We start from the raw sequence: 15138 nt of genomic DNA, 5'->3' as shown, positions 1-15138 counted from the left end.
TGACTCAGGGCCGGCTTCTCAGGCGTGCAATGTGTGCAGTTTGTTCAGGGTGTTGTGCTTAGAAGGGCCCCATGCTGCTATGATTGTTTTGAAATTCTTAATAGTTTATGCATTAGGTGACCCATATTTTCATTTTGCACCAAATCCTGCAAATTATGTAGCCAGCCGTACCCTAAAGATAACTCCAGACATCTCCTCAGCACATTCAGATTTGAAAACAGTTTAGGGACAAATCAGTAGATTCTGCACATCACTGTTAATAATTTGGACCAGACTGCCTTGTATATTTAAAGCTCTGGAAAGGGTAAGTGATTTACAGAGATAGTGTGGTTCAAGAATATAATTCTGGAAGCCAGACATCCTTGGAGCCCTGGTCCTGCCATTTCCTAGCTGTGTGACTTTGAGCGACTCATAACATCTGCTAACCTTGATTTCCTCGTTACAGATGGAGATAATGATAATGTCTACCCCCACAGAGCTGGCTTGAGAATTAAATGAAATAATACTTAAAACCCTTAGGTCCGGTTCTGCATGTCCTGAAAAGCAGGCCCAGTGGCCCAGCTGCCCACTCCCTTCTTTGCTCCTCTCCCTTTGGCTCCTCCCACTCTCCTGTATAGTCCCAGGTGGAAAATCTGGGTCAGTGTGAGTGACTGCTAAGTGAGAAGGATGCTGAGGAGAAAACCCAAGGAATTATAGCCTTCATGGAAGCGATAATATTTTACTTAAAAATTGCTTGAGGGAAGACTTTGTAGATGTTTGCAATTTGTATGCAAATACTGAAGACTCCAACACCCTGAGCCGGGACATGGCCCTGGGCAGAAACTTCAAGAAGACCAAGGCTTGGACCACAGAGAAGGCTTCATCAGTTTCTCTCTGCTGCCTGCCAGTTTAAACTAAAACCTTAGATAATCCCAAAGCTGCCGTTTTCACTGCCTTAGCCTTTAATGTATTCATTAGTATGTAAGGCAGTTTTCTAACAAGGTAGGTGCATCCCCATCTGTATTTGCTGCATCATCTCTGCTGTATTATCCTTGTTCTCACATTCATTGTCTGTTTAATCAGGCACTGATTTGGCATTAACTTGCAAATGCTGGGTCTCCCTGCCTGATGAAAAAGTATTTTCACTGGTCAAACCTCACCTGATTCCTTGAAAACCCAAATCAACAGCCAGTTTAGAAGAGAAAGCTGAGAAAAAATTGACCTGCACACCAAACCCTGCTTTCTAAGGCTAAAGACTCTCAGAACTGAGAGAACAGAAGCTTTATTGCACTCATTCAGTCATTCAACAAACATTTATTGAACACCTACCATGTGCTAGGTGTTTACCAGGTGCTGTGGATATGTCTTTATCTTCCTGCAGTTTGCATTCTAGTGGGAATGTAGAATACAACCCCGATTCAAGGTAAAAGGGGGAAATATGGACGCTCAGGGAACCTTTAGGAAGACCCCTCCCCCAGTGGCTAGGGATGGAGGTGGAGAATCTCAGGGAAGCTCCCAGCATTCTTGCCCATGAATTACATCCATTTGTCCATCTCTCAGATCTGGGCCTGCCAGGACTCCTCTGTCTGCAAAGTTAACAAGCCTGACATGTACCTATCTTGAATACACGCCCCCTTTTGGAGTCCTGGGGACCCTGGACCAGGGCTGGGGCTAAAGTTGGAGTCAAGGCCTTCCCAAGGAGACTCGTTTGCTTCCCACTGAGCTACACTCATTCATTCGTTCATTCATCCACATTTATTGAGCACATCCTCTGCGTCAAGCTCTGGGGGTCCAGTTGCAAACGAGACAAATACTTCCCCCCTCACAGAGTTTGGGCACCCCTCTAGGCACCATGCCCCCTTTTCTTTGTTTATTCCTGTCCATTCACAAATGTCACCTCGTTCAGCTCTTACTACATCGCTAAGAAGCAGGTAGTGTTTTCCCTGTTTTACCAGGGAGGAGACTGAGGTTCAGAAAGGTGAGGTGACTTGCTGTAGGTTATCCAGCAGTCAGAGAAACAGCCGGGCCACAGCTTTCAGTGTGGCTCCCCAGCCGCTGCTTTTTCTGCCCCACCAGGCAGAGCGAACCCTGGGCTGGGAAGGGGCCTCCCAACAATGACACAGGGGCTTTCTCTGTGTCATTGATTAATATCTGTGGGGCCTTCTCAAAGTGTGGCTTTGTCATGCCCCCTCAGGCCTGCTGAGAGTGCCAAGGTCGTGCCTGTGTAGCCTCCAACGACAGAGGCCGCGGGCCTAGGACAGTCATCGCAGCCCCTCTGCTCCAGGGGGTGGGCCCATGAGCCCTGATCCGTGTCAGGCCGGGGACGCAAATGAGAGAGGACCCCAGATGGAACCACGCTTCTGCCTCGTAACCCTCCCTCCCGGCTCCCATCCTGGCCCTCCCCACCAGGCTGAAGCTTTTCAAAGCCTTGTTGGAACATCAAGTCCCCTGCTGAGTCAACCTTCTCTGCTTCTCAAAGGTAAAAGCAAGTGGTACCAGCAAAGTTTCGGAGCCAGACCAGCAGCTCAGGAACAGAGCGGACGCCAGGACTCGGGCCCCCACGTCTGAGCTGTGAGGCCGTCTCCTGTTGGCTGGAGAACATCCTTAGCAGCTGGGAAACCCACAGGCTCAGGGTCTGGCAGCTCTGGCCTGGCCCAGGGTCAGAGAAACCCTCCCTGATAGTTTCCAGAAGGCTGCACATGCTTTCCAGTTTCTGACCACAGACATTTTCTCATGTGACCTCTGCCCACATCACCCCTGTTTACAGTTGAGGACCCTGAGGCTCAGGAAGCCTAAGTGGCGTGCTGGAGATTACCTGGCGCATAAAGGGCTGGGCTAGAGTTGGAGCAATTGTTCTCTTACTGCCAGGCCAGTACTCTCCTCGCCACCCCTGTTGTCACATGGTACACAGCCAAGAAATAACTGGGACGGACACATTGGGTTATAAATTTAAAACAAGCCCAGGTGCTTGACGAGCATACAAGACCACCTAGGTGCCTGGTGAGAACTGGGTGAATCTCCCAGGCTCCACAAAGAACCCTCAATCCCCACCCGAGCTGGACAAAGCCACAGGGGCTAGTGTGCAATAGGAGATTCCACCTGAGCAAGCACAAAACTAGGGGCTGAGGAGAAATAATGCAGAACAAAGAAACTTACTGCAGGAAGGTGTGTGGAAAACAGTACCCTGGCCAGGCTGCAGGGAGAAAGCAGACAGTGTAGGAGAGAACCCTGGCCTGTGGGGCCGGAGCATTGGAGGGGGAGCCTGGCACCAGGCAGAGACATCAGCAATTGCCTCTGTTACTGTGTCACGGAAGGTTACGTTCTCAGGTCTCCTGGGGCTCCCAATTTCCTGCTCTGTGACTTTGGGCGTCTCAGCCTCTCAGCCTGTTTCTACATCTGTAGAAGATGATAGTAGAGCCAATCCTGGCCCACCCTACCGCTCAGGCTTCAGGAATCAGCCATGGAAGGAACTGGGGTGTAAGGGGACAAACCTTGGGCCCTGGAATAAGACTGAGAGCTTTGCACAGGGCCTCAGTTTCCTTAAGTGCAAGATGGGGAAATAACAATACAGAAGTGTGAGTTAGTAAGAGGATATGAACTAATATATGAAAGGCAATGAAGGGCAGTGAGGAGCTTGGACCCTGGGTCAGACCTCATGAGTTCAAATTCTGGCTCTACCTCCAGCTTAGCTGGGTAATCTTGAGCAGGTGTGTTAGCCTCTCTGGGCTTCAATTTCCTACTTTGTAAACGGGGTGATGATAAAACACCTACCTGATAGAGTTGTTGTTAGGAATAAAGAAGTTGAAATGTGTGACTGTCAGTGACTGGTGGATAAGTGATAGTACTGGCTATGAATGTCATCAGTTGGATGACCCATAAAAAGGACTTAGTCATATAACTCATGGCACAATGTATGCCCATCCTGTGGGCTTGGGAGGTGCAGCGCTGATTCCTTGATTCATGAATCTTCTGGGGTGGAAACTCTTCTATACCCAAGTCAGCCATCTGTGGCTGGTATTGGGGAAGAAACTCAAATCACACAAAGCAAAGCTGGCATGTGACATCTGGCTCAGCAGCAAACCTTGGCCAAGCCCCCTGCCCACCCACCCTCTGCCCGGAGATATCTGGCAGCCTACTTAGCAGAGGCCAGGTCTGCCACACACAGCGTCAGCTCTCTGAGCCCTCTGTGCCAGGTGGTGACCCACGCCCTCCGGTAGGAGACCAGGACCCATCTCTGTCACCAAACCAGTGAGTGGCTCTCAAACTTGAGGGTGCATCAGAATCCCCTGGGGGCTTGTTAAACTCAGGTGGCTGAACGCCACCACCAGTGTTGATTCAATAGGTCTGGGTGGAGTTCAAGAGTTTGTATTTCTAGTAAGTGCCCACACTATGCTGAGGCTGCTGGTCTGTGGGACCACACTTTGAGAACCACTCACCTGCACCTCTGTGGGACTGAGTTTACACCTTGCTGTTTGTCCTTGGGCAAGTTTCTTCTCCTGACTGAGTCGCCACTCCCTCATCCCTAAGGTGGGCACACCAGAACCTGCCTCATGGGGGTGTGGACACCAAATGAGACAAGGCACATGGTAGCCCTCTTCAATTCTGGGATCCCAGGAAATGCTCAGTCCATTAATCCACCAGTGCATTGTTGTTGAGGGCTCAGAGACAACTAATAAGTAGGAAGGGTGGAGATTTGAAGATCCTAAGCTTTTAAAGACAAGTGAGAGGGAAAATGAACAAATAGAGATTGGGTGCCTTCTGAATGCAGTGTACTGATTCCTAAATGCAAAAATGCCTTATCACTCAAAACAAAAACCAACCAACCAATGAAATGCAGCTAGAATCTTTCATTTCATTCATTCGACAAGCCAAAACTTACGGTGAGTCTGAAAACTGGGCTCTATGCTGCAGCTGTATTGTACTGTGCTGGGAAGTGCTGTATGAAGCTGGAGCAGACATAGGTCCTGTAATCAAGGAGCTGCAGTCCAACAGAAAAAAGTCCACCTCCCAGCATAAGGAGGAAGGTGCTCACTTCAGCTGGAGAGGAACATTCAAGACGAGGAAGAAACAGGCCAGAGAGATGCTTTCAGGCAGGTGGGAGATAGGGCAGGTTTCCTTATGGAAGCAGCATTTGCCTGGAAAAGGGATAGCATTCAACCCTTGGAGATGACAAGTAGAGGGCGGAAGAAACACAAAAGTACAGACAAGAGAAGGCAGACTGCACCTTCCAGAAACAGGACGCAGAGCGGTGTGGCTGGATTGCAGGGTGAGGAACAGAGGGTGGGAGCTGAGGTTGGCCTGGCTGCCTGGTGTCCAGGGATGGATGGCCTTGACCGTCGGTGGTTGACACGGCTCCTCCGAGCCTGTTCTGTGCCCTCTGTGGGGTCGGCGCTCAGCACATTATGGGCTTGGTGAGGATACCACAGGTGTGAGAGTCTGCATGACCCAGGAAGGGTATCCACAAGGAGCCCAAACCGCTGCCCAGAGCCTGCTCACCTTCCCAGCATCCGTCAGTCCCCTGCCCTCCCCCGACAGCCGCAGGACATGAGCCCAGGGCTGAGGTCACACACACACACCCAGGAGAGGGCCCCCAGCACCACTCTGCTGCTACACCTGCTGTCCCCCACTGCTTACTGTGACCTGACTTAACAACCCCCCACTCTCCCACCCCTGTGGAGAAGAGGCTCTGGAGAGCAGAGTCATCCAGGCAAGGTCTGCCCTTGCCTGTAAGCAGAGGAGCCCGGAGCTATGCAGCTACCCCAGAGCGCTGGGGCCAAGGGTCACCCGTGCTGCAGCCAGCCTCCGGCTGCGCTGGCAACCGCCTCTCACCCGGACGGTGGCAGAGGTCCCAACGAGGCCCTGGAGACTCTTCCCTCCTGGTTCTGGACCCAGAACCCCAGACTCTCCTGCCAGCCCTGGTTTCCCCTCCCAAAGAGGGTTTCCCAGCTGGGGGCATTTCTCCTTATGGGGGCGCCGGTCTGGCTCCGATGTCTGGCTCCCAGATCTTGTCCCCACATTCATCCAGCTCCCCCTTGGCTTCTCCTTCTCGCAGTGGGGTCGAGGGCCACTGTACTCAGTGTACACAGTCCAGAGCCGGCCTGTGTGCACTGTGTCCTGACTCTACCCTGCGTGGCTTTCTCTCCCTCCTGCTTCAGAGCACTGTGGACTCAACATGCGTCGTATCAGCCGGGCCACGTGTCATCACGCAGGTGAACTGGGAATCAGCAGGTCTGGGTGGGAGCCCGGGCACAAACGCGCTTACAAGCACCTCAAGCGATTCCAGCGGGTTATCTGGATGCACCTTGAGAGACAACTTATTTGAAAGAGGAATTGTTGAAAGACAGGCCTGCTTTTCAGACGGCTTGAGCGGTCAGAGAGAACCCAAGCCAGGGAGCAAGAAGAAAGCGAGCCTTTCTGAACACCTGCTGGTCATTTGTATTCATTCTCTCCAGATAAGAATCACTGAATTTTCCAGGCCATCTCATCCCACCCTTTCTTTTGCCCTCCCCACACTAAGAAAACTGAGCCCTGCAGGAGTGGTCACTGGCTCAAGGAGCAGAAGGCCCATCTGTCTGGGTTGAAATGGCTCCTGTATTTTCTATCTATAACTCTTCTGTGATTACAGCCTGGTCCACATCACCACCATGCTGCAATGCACTAGGGTAGAAAGCCAAGGCCACTTGGTAGTTGCCCGCTGAGCCTCCAGCTGGGCTAGTATGGCCAGCGGGCCTCACCAGGCCTCATCCAACCCGCCCTTTACCCGGCCCGAGACAGGCATTGCCCAGAATGTCATTTCCAGCTGCCCTGGAAGCACCATGACTCCCCGGCCCCCAGGCCACAGTGAGAGGCCCCTCCGTGTTTCTCCCATAGCTCCCGCCTTCCCTGTAGCTTTTCTCTTCTGGTATTACGGTGGCCTATTTATCTGTCCATCTCCCCTGCTAGAACATTAGTTCTAGAACATTTGCCTTGTTTATATTTGTGTCCTCACCCCTAGGAAAGTGCCTGGCGTGCAGCAGGCACTCAGAAAACGCTTGTTAATAACAGCAATAACACACACTAACTAAGCCCTTAGAAAGGGCTGGCTGCTTCGCAGTAGTTAAATAAGCCAGTCCTCACAAAGACCCTCAAGAGCTATGAGTACCCCCATTGCACAGGTGAGGAAACCAAGGCTGAGAGATGAAATGACTTTCCAGCTAGTAAGTGGCAGAGCGGGATGGACCTGGCTGATGGGGTCTCTGGATCCCCACTCCTGCTGCACCCTTGCCCACACTCCGTGGGGCTGAGTTCCACAGCAGAGGGCTGTCCCCAGATGGCTCAATCCAGCTTGGCTGCCCACAGACTCATTGCCAGGTCAGGAGAGAGCGGCCCACCCTGCTCCATCTCAAGGTCTTTACTAAGGGCCTGGCAGCGAAGACTTTTAAGATGAAAGAAGCTGCCCTGGTCCCCCTCCCTCGTTCTGGAGGAAACTGACTCAGACTATCAAGGGGGACACACAGAAATACCACAGACATTGAGAACATTGTCGGGAATGAAGTTGTGGACATTGTGAACTCCAGCCCTTCCTCTCCAGGTTTTTCCTTTCCTGTCCCATGGTGGGAGAGGACCACACCCCTTCAGCGCTGGAAGACATCCTCCCCAGGCCTGGGGGTGCCAGACCCCCGGGAGGACAGAGATGTTGCCTGGGTTATATTCTACCAACTGTGGGTGGGGAGACCCATACCGAGGGGCCGGGAGGAGCCTTTGTGAAGGCAAGTCACAGATGCCCAGGGACGGGGGACCCCCTCCCTGCTTGACATGGGAGGTTGGCCCCATGCAGACACCCCTCCCGCCCTCCCCTTCCCATGTGCTCTGGAAGACTCTCTTCTGCCACATTAGGGTTACTTAAGGCCCAAGGCCATGGTTAATTGCTGGCCCCAGGGCTTTTGCTGATTCTTCCAGGGGCTGGCTAAGGGCAAAGAGTCTTAGTTCCCAGGAAAAAACTGGGGCTGAGAGAGAGAATGGGCCTCTGGAGAGGTAGGTTTGGAGGAGGGCAAGAGAGAGCACGACTCTGGAGAAGCCAGCACCAGAGCCCTTCAGGCTAGGAGTGAAAATAGATGACAGGTGGAAAGCTGGCTCAGCCTGGCCGGGAAAGAGGCCCGAGAAGGCGGCAGGCAGTGTGCTGCACTCCTTGAGAGGACGAGGGACAGACAGACTCTGCAGCCACGCTGTGTGCTCGGAACTGTCACCAGCCAGGGCTTTGCTCTGGGCCCCTCAGGCCTGGTGGTCAGTTCTGGAGAATCCTGTATGAGCAGCCCTGAGACCAGGTGGGTGCGGGGGTGGGAACGGCTGTGTTCAGGGAGACAGTGGCGCGCTGGCCTGCCCACTACTGTTCATGTGCGCACCGAGGCAGTGCTTATTTTTACCTGGGTAGGTTCAGCTTCTGATCACAGAAATGGTGGGGGCTTTCCATTGGTTTCCATGGAAACATTAGACAGAGTATCTGCTACCCCATCAAACAAGGCTAGGCTGGTAGGACTCTTTCTGGAATTACTTTGCTATTTCTACCTAGGAAAATCGTCCCACCTGCGTTTTTACCACTGCCATCTTGCGTGGCAGAGGAAAGGAAGGGCAGTTCAGAGGGACCAGGCTGGTGCCTGGGAGCCTGGGCTCTGGTCCCAGCCTGCCCCACCTGATGGCTCCCCCCAGAGCAGCCAGCCTGTCTTCCAGGAGCACCTGGGGTCGTATGGGGGGGCACGTGGGCCGAGGAGCAAGCTACCAGGTGCAGGAGGGGTGAGAGCTGAGCGTGCTCAGTTTCAATTTTCCAGAATAGAGGGAGGGTGGCACTGAAGGCCTTGGCTCTGGAGTCAGAAAGGAAGGCGCTGGTGCACGTGTGCATGTGAGAAGTGGCTTTATTCCAGGAGTTCTTCATAAAGATGAGGTCCTCAGGGGCAGCGAGTGGCACATGCTTTGGTCAGGAAGAGGAAAAGCAAAACAGAATAGGGCTGCGTCCCAAAGGACAGCTGACAAGTGCTGAGCCTGGTTTGATCACAGGAAAGGAGGGGGCCCTCTCAAAGGCTCTCTGAGCAGCAGTCCTCTTACATTCATTGAGAGATGCCCACGTTCCCTGTCCCCAAAGGTCCACACTACCCACTGGGGTGGAAACGCACAAGGGAGATGGCGGTGGATGAAACATCACACAGAGGATGGGAGAAGTGTTGCCCTGGGGGCCAAGGGCTCCGTGCTGGGGAGCGCAGGGGTTCAGGCTAGGGCACAGGAGCACTGCTGAGAGCACACCAGCCAGAGCCAGGAGGTGAGAGGAAACCACCGAGAGCCCTCCAGGGTGGGTGTGGGCACCACGGCCCCAAGGGCTGCATGGAGGGAGCAGGACCACAGCAGTCGAGGCACAGCAGCGAGGGGGAGGGGCATGGCAGCTCCAGTGACTGGTAGCTCCAATCCAGACCGTTTGGCGATCAGGGACCTCTGTAAGAAGCTGGGGAAATCCATGGACCCTCTCCTCAGGAAAATGCATATATGCACACAATGCAATATTTGGGGGACCATTTCAGGACATTCCTAGGCCTTCTGGAATCCATGAACTCCCTAGGGGTTCCAGGCTGATTTGCTTTGGGTGGGAGACCCACCAGGGTTCCTGGTACCACCAGTCTTTTCCCTAAGATCACACTGCCTGAGCCAGTGGGGCGGGGGGAAGAGGAACGTGGGAAACAGCAGAAGCGTTTCCAAGACCAGGCCCTGGGGGAGGGGAGAGACTCCCAGTGGTTGTGAGAAGGAACTGGGAGCTCTGCACAGACTGGGGCCTCCAGCCAGCCTCCAGGCCACTGCAGCAGCCGAGCCCCAAGGGCCTCCCTCCGGCAGTGGGGCGGGGTGAGGACAAGTTCCAGCCTGGCTGGCTTAGCCATGACCTAGGGATGCTTCCAGAACGGAGGTCCCGTGCTTACCGCCCTGCCCCCGACCCTGTAACGCTGTATTTACAGAGGCAAGGGCTTTTGAGAAGGCAGGAGTCAAAAACTAAGAGGGAGGATGGGGCTGTTCAGTGGTGTCTGTCCTTATGGGGTCCACACGGTACGAGCGGGCAGGGAGCCAGGGCACCCGCTGGTCTTTAAGGCCCAAGGGAGAGGTCTTGTCCTGACGCGTATCCACATAGAAGTGGGATCTGTTTAATAAACTGTGTCCTGAGGCTGCCCCTGGAGATCCCCCTTCAGCCCCTTGCTGAGGCGTGGGAACCAGAGCGCAGGACCGGAGGCACTGTCCCTGGGGCTGGTACGTGTGGGAGGAATTAGGTCCCCGGGGAGAGACCCAGCCTTTTCAGTGCTATGCTGCTCTTCCGTCCTCGTCTTTCTGCAGATCACCCATCCTTTGCCCTGGATCCTATCCCTCCCGCCCCCAACCCAGCAGCTGCCTGGGACAGGCCACTGAGCTGCTCACCTCTTGCTGTTCTCCACCTGCCCCGCAGGCTGCCCCTTCCTCCGCCTTCAGCCTGCCCCCCGTCCACACTGCCCACATTCTCCTCTCGTGCCCGATCCCACAGGCAGACCCCTGGCCCAGCGGGACCCGCGTGGGCTGCTGCCCTCGTTCTCCCCAGCCAACAAGGGGAGGCCCCCAACCACTGTCCAGACCTCGGAAGGGTGAAGGGAGGTAACAAAGGGCCAGGGCTCCTGCCCAGTCTCTGCCCAGTAGCAGTCCAGCATCCTGACCTGCTCCTCTCCCCAGGCAAGGCCGGGGTGGCGGCCAGGGCAGCAGGGCATCACCCCTGCGTCCTCCCCGTACAAGCTTTGGAGACTCGTGTGTCGTGGCAGTGGTGTTTGCTGATGATTCCGGCAGAAATGTGAGGAGATGGAAACGGCCCGCTTTACACTCCCCCACCCTAACCCCCTTCCGGTCCCAAAGTCTCATGCAAAAGGTACAGGAGGCCCCAGGCTACGGTCATGTGTGCGGCAGCAGCTGCCACTGCTGGGCTGGGACGTCGGCCTGGCACTTGCTGGCCACCAGCTGGGTGGTCTTGGCCTCCAGGCAGAGGCCGCTGACTGAATGCTGGATGAAAGAGGCTTTTCTCCTCCATCTCTGTGGGGAGAGGCAGGAAAGGAGGGGAAAGAGAAAACAATGATTGATAATAATCATAGCGTTCATCCCTTCATTACACGTGGATGCAAGTGGCCCTAGGACACACCCCCATCTAAATGGTCTGTGTGTCCCTCACAGAAGAGGTGGCCACACCCCACGTGCAAGCCTGAAGCCCGTTCCTCCTGAACGCTCTGGCTTCCGTAGGCTGGCACGAAGAACTCACTGTCTAGGTCAGAGGCCCACGGGCTGAGTCTAGCCCAGAGATGCATGTTGTCTGGCCTGCACGTGCTTATTTAAAATGTGGCTTAGTCGTCGCATAAAAACCTGCATTTCCAACTTCCCTTTAGACATGGGCCTGGTTTCTTTGGTGGCATCAGTCGGTTGTGGCCGAAGACCTGCTCTCTGCTAGTCAGCCTAGTTCCTGTTCGCCACAGTCCCACCTGGGCCCAACTCTTCTCCTCTAGGGCTTCCCCACTTGCACTCTGTAGGCCCTTGAGGTTGAGTCCTGGACTAGGTGAATCCTTTACTCCTTCAAACAAGATTTCTTCTTCCTGAGCTCTAAGCTTCTGCCTGCAGCTGTGCAGCCGGTTACCTACACACTTTAATGGGAACTGGTCGCCGTCCCTGCAGAGATTAAGAGTGATGGGAGGGTGAGGGCACTTGAGTCCCCCTATCAGAGTCATGTCCCCCAAGCTTGACAAGGGGGACAAGAGTTGTTCCTGTAGACCATTCTGGAAGTGGCTGGATGGAGGATGGAGTGTGGTTTGGAGAAGGGATGAGAGGCTGAGACCCAGGTTTCGAGGCTCAGGGAAAAGTACAGGGAGACAGGTCTACTTTTGGTTTCTCTGCTATTTCCCTCCCTTGCATCCACAGCCCCTCTTCCTATATCTACCTCGTCCTCTGTCCTCCGAAGAAGTGGGTAACGCTGGAGCCGCAGGGCTCTGAGGGGGAGGGGCCCTGTTCTCACTGGAGCAACTGGGAGAAGGGAGATGAGCAGCAGCAGCTGCAGGGCCAGGGCTGGGGCGGCAGGGGAACGTGGGGTGGCCAGAGAAGGGGACCAACTGGGAGGTGCCAACAGGGTGGAAGGCAGCGAGGGGGCGTGCTGCAGATTCCCTTTAGGAATGCGGGGCTGAGAACCAGTCTCTCTGGCCCATGTGGTCCCAGCAGAGAGGGCTCCCTGGCTTAAAGGTCCCGGGCAGTGGGCAGGATAGGGCCTTTGGTCCCTCTGGAAGTCACAGCATCCTACTGCCTTGTGCTCTTCCAGTCTCTGACCTCCTGGGAAGGGTTGGCCACACACGCCATCTGGGCATTGCTGGGCCACACCCTTCTTTCATCCTTATGGCCAATGTGATCGGCACCTTCCTTGACATAAGGTAGGCACCCAATGCAGTTTTGTTTTATGAAGAATGAATGCATGGGTGAATGAATGAATCACCCAGTCATGAGGAAGTGCTCTGCAAATCATGGGATTCTCACTTCCTACCTGCGCCATCAGGCACGGTCTCGGGGTCTCCCTGACTCTCCTGGCCATTATGTTCTGGCCTTGCCAGGGAAACAATATCACCTCACAGCACTCTCCCATCGCCAGTCTTGGTTCTTGGTTCTTACAAGGCAGACAGGGAGGGAGCCCCTCATTTTATAAGTGAGGAGACTGAGGCTCAGAGAGGTGAGGGGGGGTGACAGAGCTAGGACCTGCTGACACCATCCCAGCAGCTCTATGCACATGTAACTCTCCCATAACTGATACCCAGGTGGCCTCAGAAACGGGGCCAAAGGGGGACCAGGAAGGGAGGCCTAGATTTGAGAAGGCACCGTCAGTGGGAGAGCTGCTCACCCTGTCCTCCTGGAAGAGAGGGCTCAGCTGTTGGGGCCCCTGCAGGATTTGCAGGGGCAGAAGGAATGGGGCCAAAGGAGATTTCTCAGAGCCCTGGGTCAGTGTGAAGGGGCAAATGGATGCTTCAGCTCCAGAGAAGTATTTGAGTAGTGGCTGCCCTACGAGCTACTTCCCTGACTTTGGCCTCAGCAAGGATGGGGTTGGGAGTGGGCTCAAGGCCTGACCCTCAGAGAGGCCGGTACTCCAGGTAAAGGGGAGCCTGGGGACCCACCTAACTGCAGGGCAGGCAGAGGTGGCAGGCAGGACGAGCTGCAGCATCCCAACCAGGAAGCGCTTCAGAGCTCTCTCTCCCTCCCTCCCTCCCGCATGCTCGCGCGAGCGCACGCGCGCACACACACACACACACACACACACACACACACACACACACACACACGGAGGCTGAAGGGAGAGGAAGGATCTGGCTGCTTTTCCAGAATAAAATAGCAAACTGACGGTCATCCCTAAAGAAAGAGCCGACCCAGGCAACAGCACAGGGGTGGGAGGAAAGCCCGTGGCTGAATCAAAACGCCAGGCACTCTTCTGCCCCTTGCACTGCCCGCAGCTGGCCAGGGTCAGGCACAGGGGGAGCTACAAGAAGGTGTGGGCAGAGGAAGGACTGGACCAGAGCTCTGGCCTTTGTGTCCATTCCCGGGCAGAGGGGCAGCCCTCCCAGCCAGGAATGGAGTGGGGCTGACTGTCACTGGCTGCTGTGTGCCCTGAGCATCCGATTCTTCCTCAACAGGCAGGTCTGACCTGTGTCTCCCAGGATTCATGAAAATAGGGCACGTGAGAGTGTTTGGCAAATGGAAAAGGCAGTGCTCACGTGAGGCCAGCGTGCCAGCTTGGAAAACACTGTGGCTGGATCTGTTTCCCCAATCAGCCAGCAGTCAAGAAATACTTACTGAGCAGCTACTATGTGCTGGGGCAAGACTGTGGGCTTAGGAGTCATGCTGACCTGGGTTTGAACCTCAGTTCCACCCCTTCCCAACTATGTGATCTGATACGTTTCTTAAATTCAGTGAGCCTCAGTTTTCTCACCTCTAAAATGGGGTTAGTACGAGGGCCCACGTTGCTGGGTTGCTGGGAGAATTAGATGAGACGACCTATGTAAAACTCCTAGCACAGCTTCCCAGTAAAAGCTCACATTTATTTTGGCTGTGCTGGTTGTCAGGGGTTAGGGATACAGTGTTGACAAGATAAATAGTCCCTGCCCGCAAGGAGCCACAGGATGCAGGATGGACATTTAACAACTATTTACCGTACTTCCTCATGAGGAAAACAATAGACTTGACCTGGATACTGGCTTAGGTCCCCCACATCCTCACTCTGGAGGGCTTATTTGAGTCTGTATGTCAAACCTGCACTGTGTTCCCCGGGGCTGCCGCCATCCCGTGCCTGCCGCCATCCCGTGCCCATGGGCGAGAAGGCTTACCTGCCTGCCTTCTCTCGGGTTGCACGCCTGCAGTATGACCAGGGACCCGGGGGAGATGGAGGTGGAAGTGGCAGCCAGGCACTTCCCCTGCTGCTGGATGAGATGGTCACTGAACAGCCACGCCTGCAAGACAGGGAGCAGAAAGGCCAAGTCCACAAGTACAGCAATGGATGGATGGATAGATGGGTAGATAGAGCAAATACACTGTGTATTTTGGTAAAATTTTCTACAAATACTAGGGATGGGTGTATGGGTAATCACTGTACAGTTCTTTCAACTTTTCTCTGTTTGAAATTTTTCATAATAAAATATTGGGGTGGGGGAGCTTAGCTGGAACTGGCCAGAGGACGTATGAAGGGATGCTCAGGGGATGGGGAGAAAGACAGGACATGGGAGCAGGGCAGCCAGGAGCCAGTCCACGCCGGGGTCTCCATGACCTGCTCTAGTTCCACGTGGTGCCTCAACACTCATGTTGCGCACGTGTGTACACAGGAGTCCTGGAGGCCCTGTACATACAGGCGGACCACAGCTGCATCCCAAGAGAACTGGACTCTGTTTGGGCAGCATTTCTACCTCTGCAAGGAGAAAGCAGGTGGTGCCCATAGGGCGACTGTGTGACAGGCGACAAAGGCGACCGAGTATGGTGGGAGCAGACCCAAGGAGCAGAGTGGGAGGGGACAGCTTGCAGGGTCCTTGGGAAAGTGGGTTTGTGGAAGGTGTAGGCAGAGGGAAGATGAGAACGGGCAGAGGGAGGCCCCCACCCGTGCCCGGTCCTGACCTGGGGGCCCTAAGC

The 15138-nt window shown here is 54.6% G+C and overlaps 1 protein-coding gene across 1 annotated transcript in view; it reads right to left on the bottom strand.

Annotated features, from left to right (window-relative positions):
• Positions 1-8849: 8849 nt before the first annotated feature.
• Positions 8850-15138, bottom strand: part of GALNT16 (polypeptide N-acetylgalactosaminyltransferase 16) — a 98181-nt gene continuing 91892 nt past the window's right edge. The window contains exons 14-15 of the mRNA XM_004262162.3: positions 14346-14468; positions 8850-11037 (exon numbers count right to left, since the gene is read on the bottom strand). Of these exons, the coding sequence (XP_004262210.1) occupies positions 10900-11037; positions 14346-14468 (261 nt within the window). The 3' untranslated portion in view covers positions 8850-10899. The remainder of the gene's footprint in view (positions 11038-14345; positions 14469-15138) is intronic.

Source organism: Orcinus orca, chromosome 2, assembly GCF_937001465.1.
Source record: "Orcinus orca chromosome 2, mOrcOrc1.1, whole genome shotgun sequence".
Taxonomy (NCBI): domain Eukaryota; kingdom Metazoa; phylum Chordata; class Mammalia; order Artiodactyla; family Delphinidae; genus Orcinus; species Orcinus orca.
This window is presented reverse-complemented; position numbering and strand designations above follow the sequence as displayed.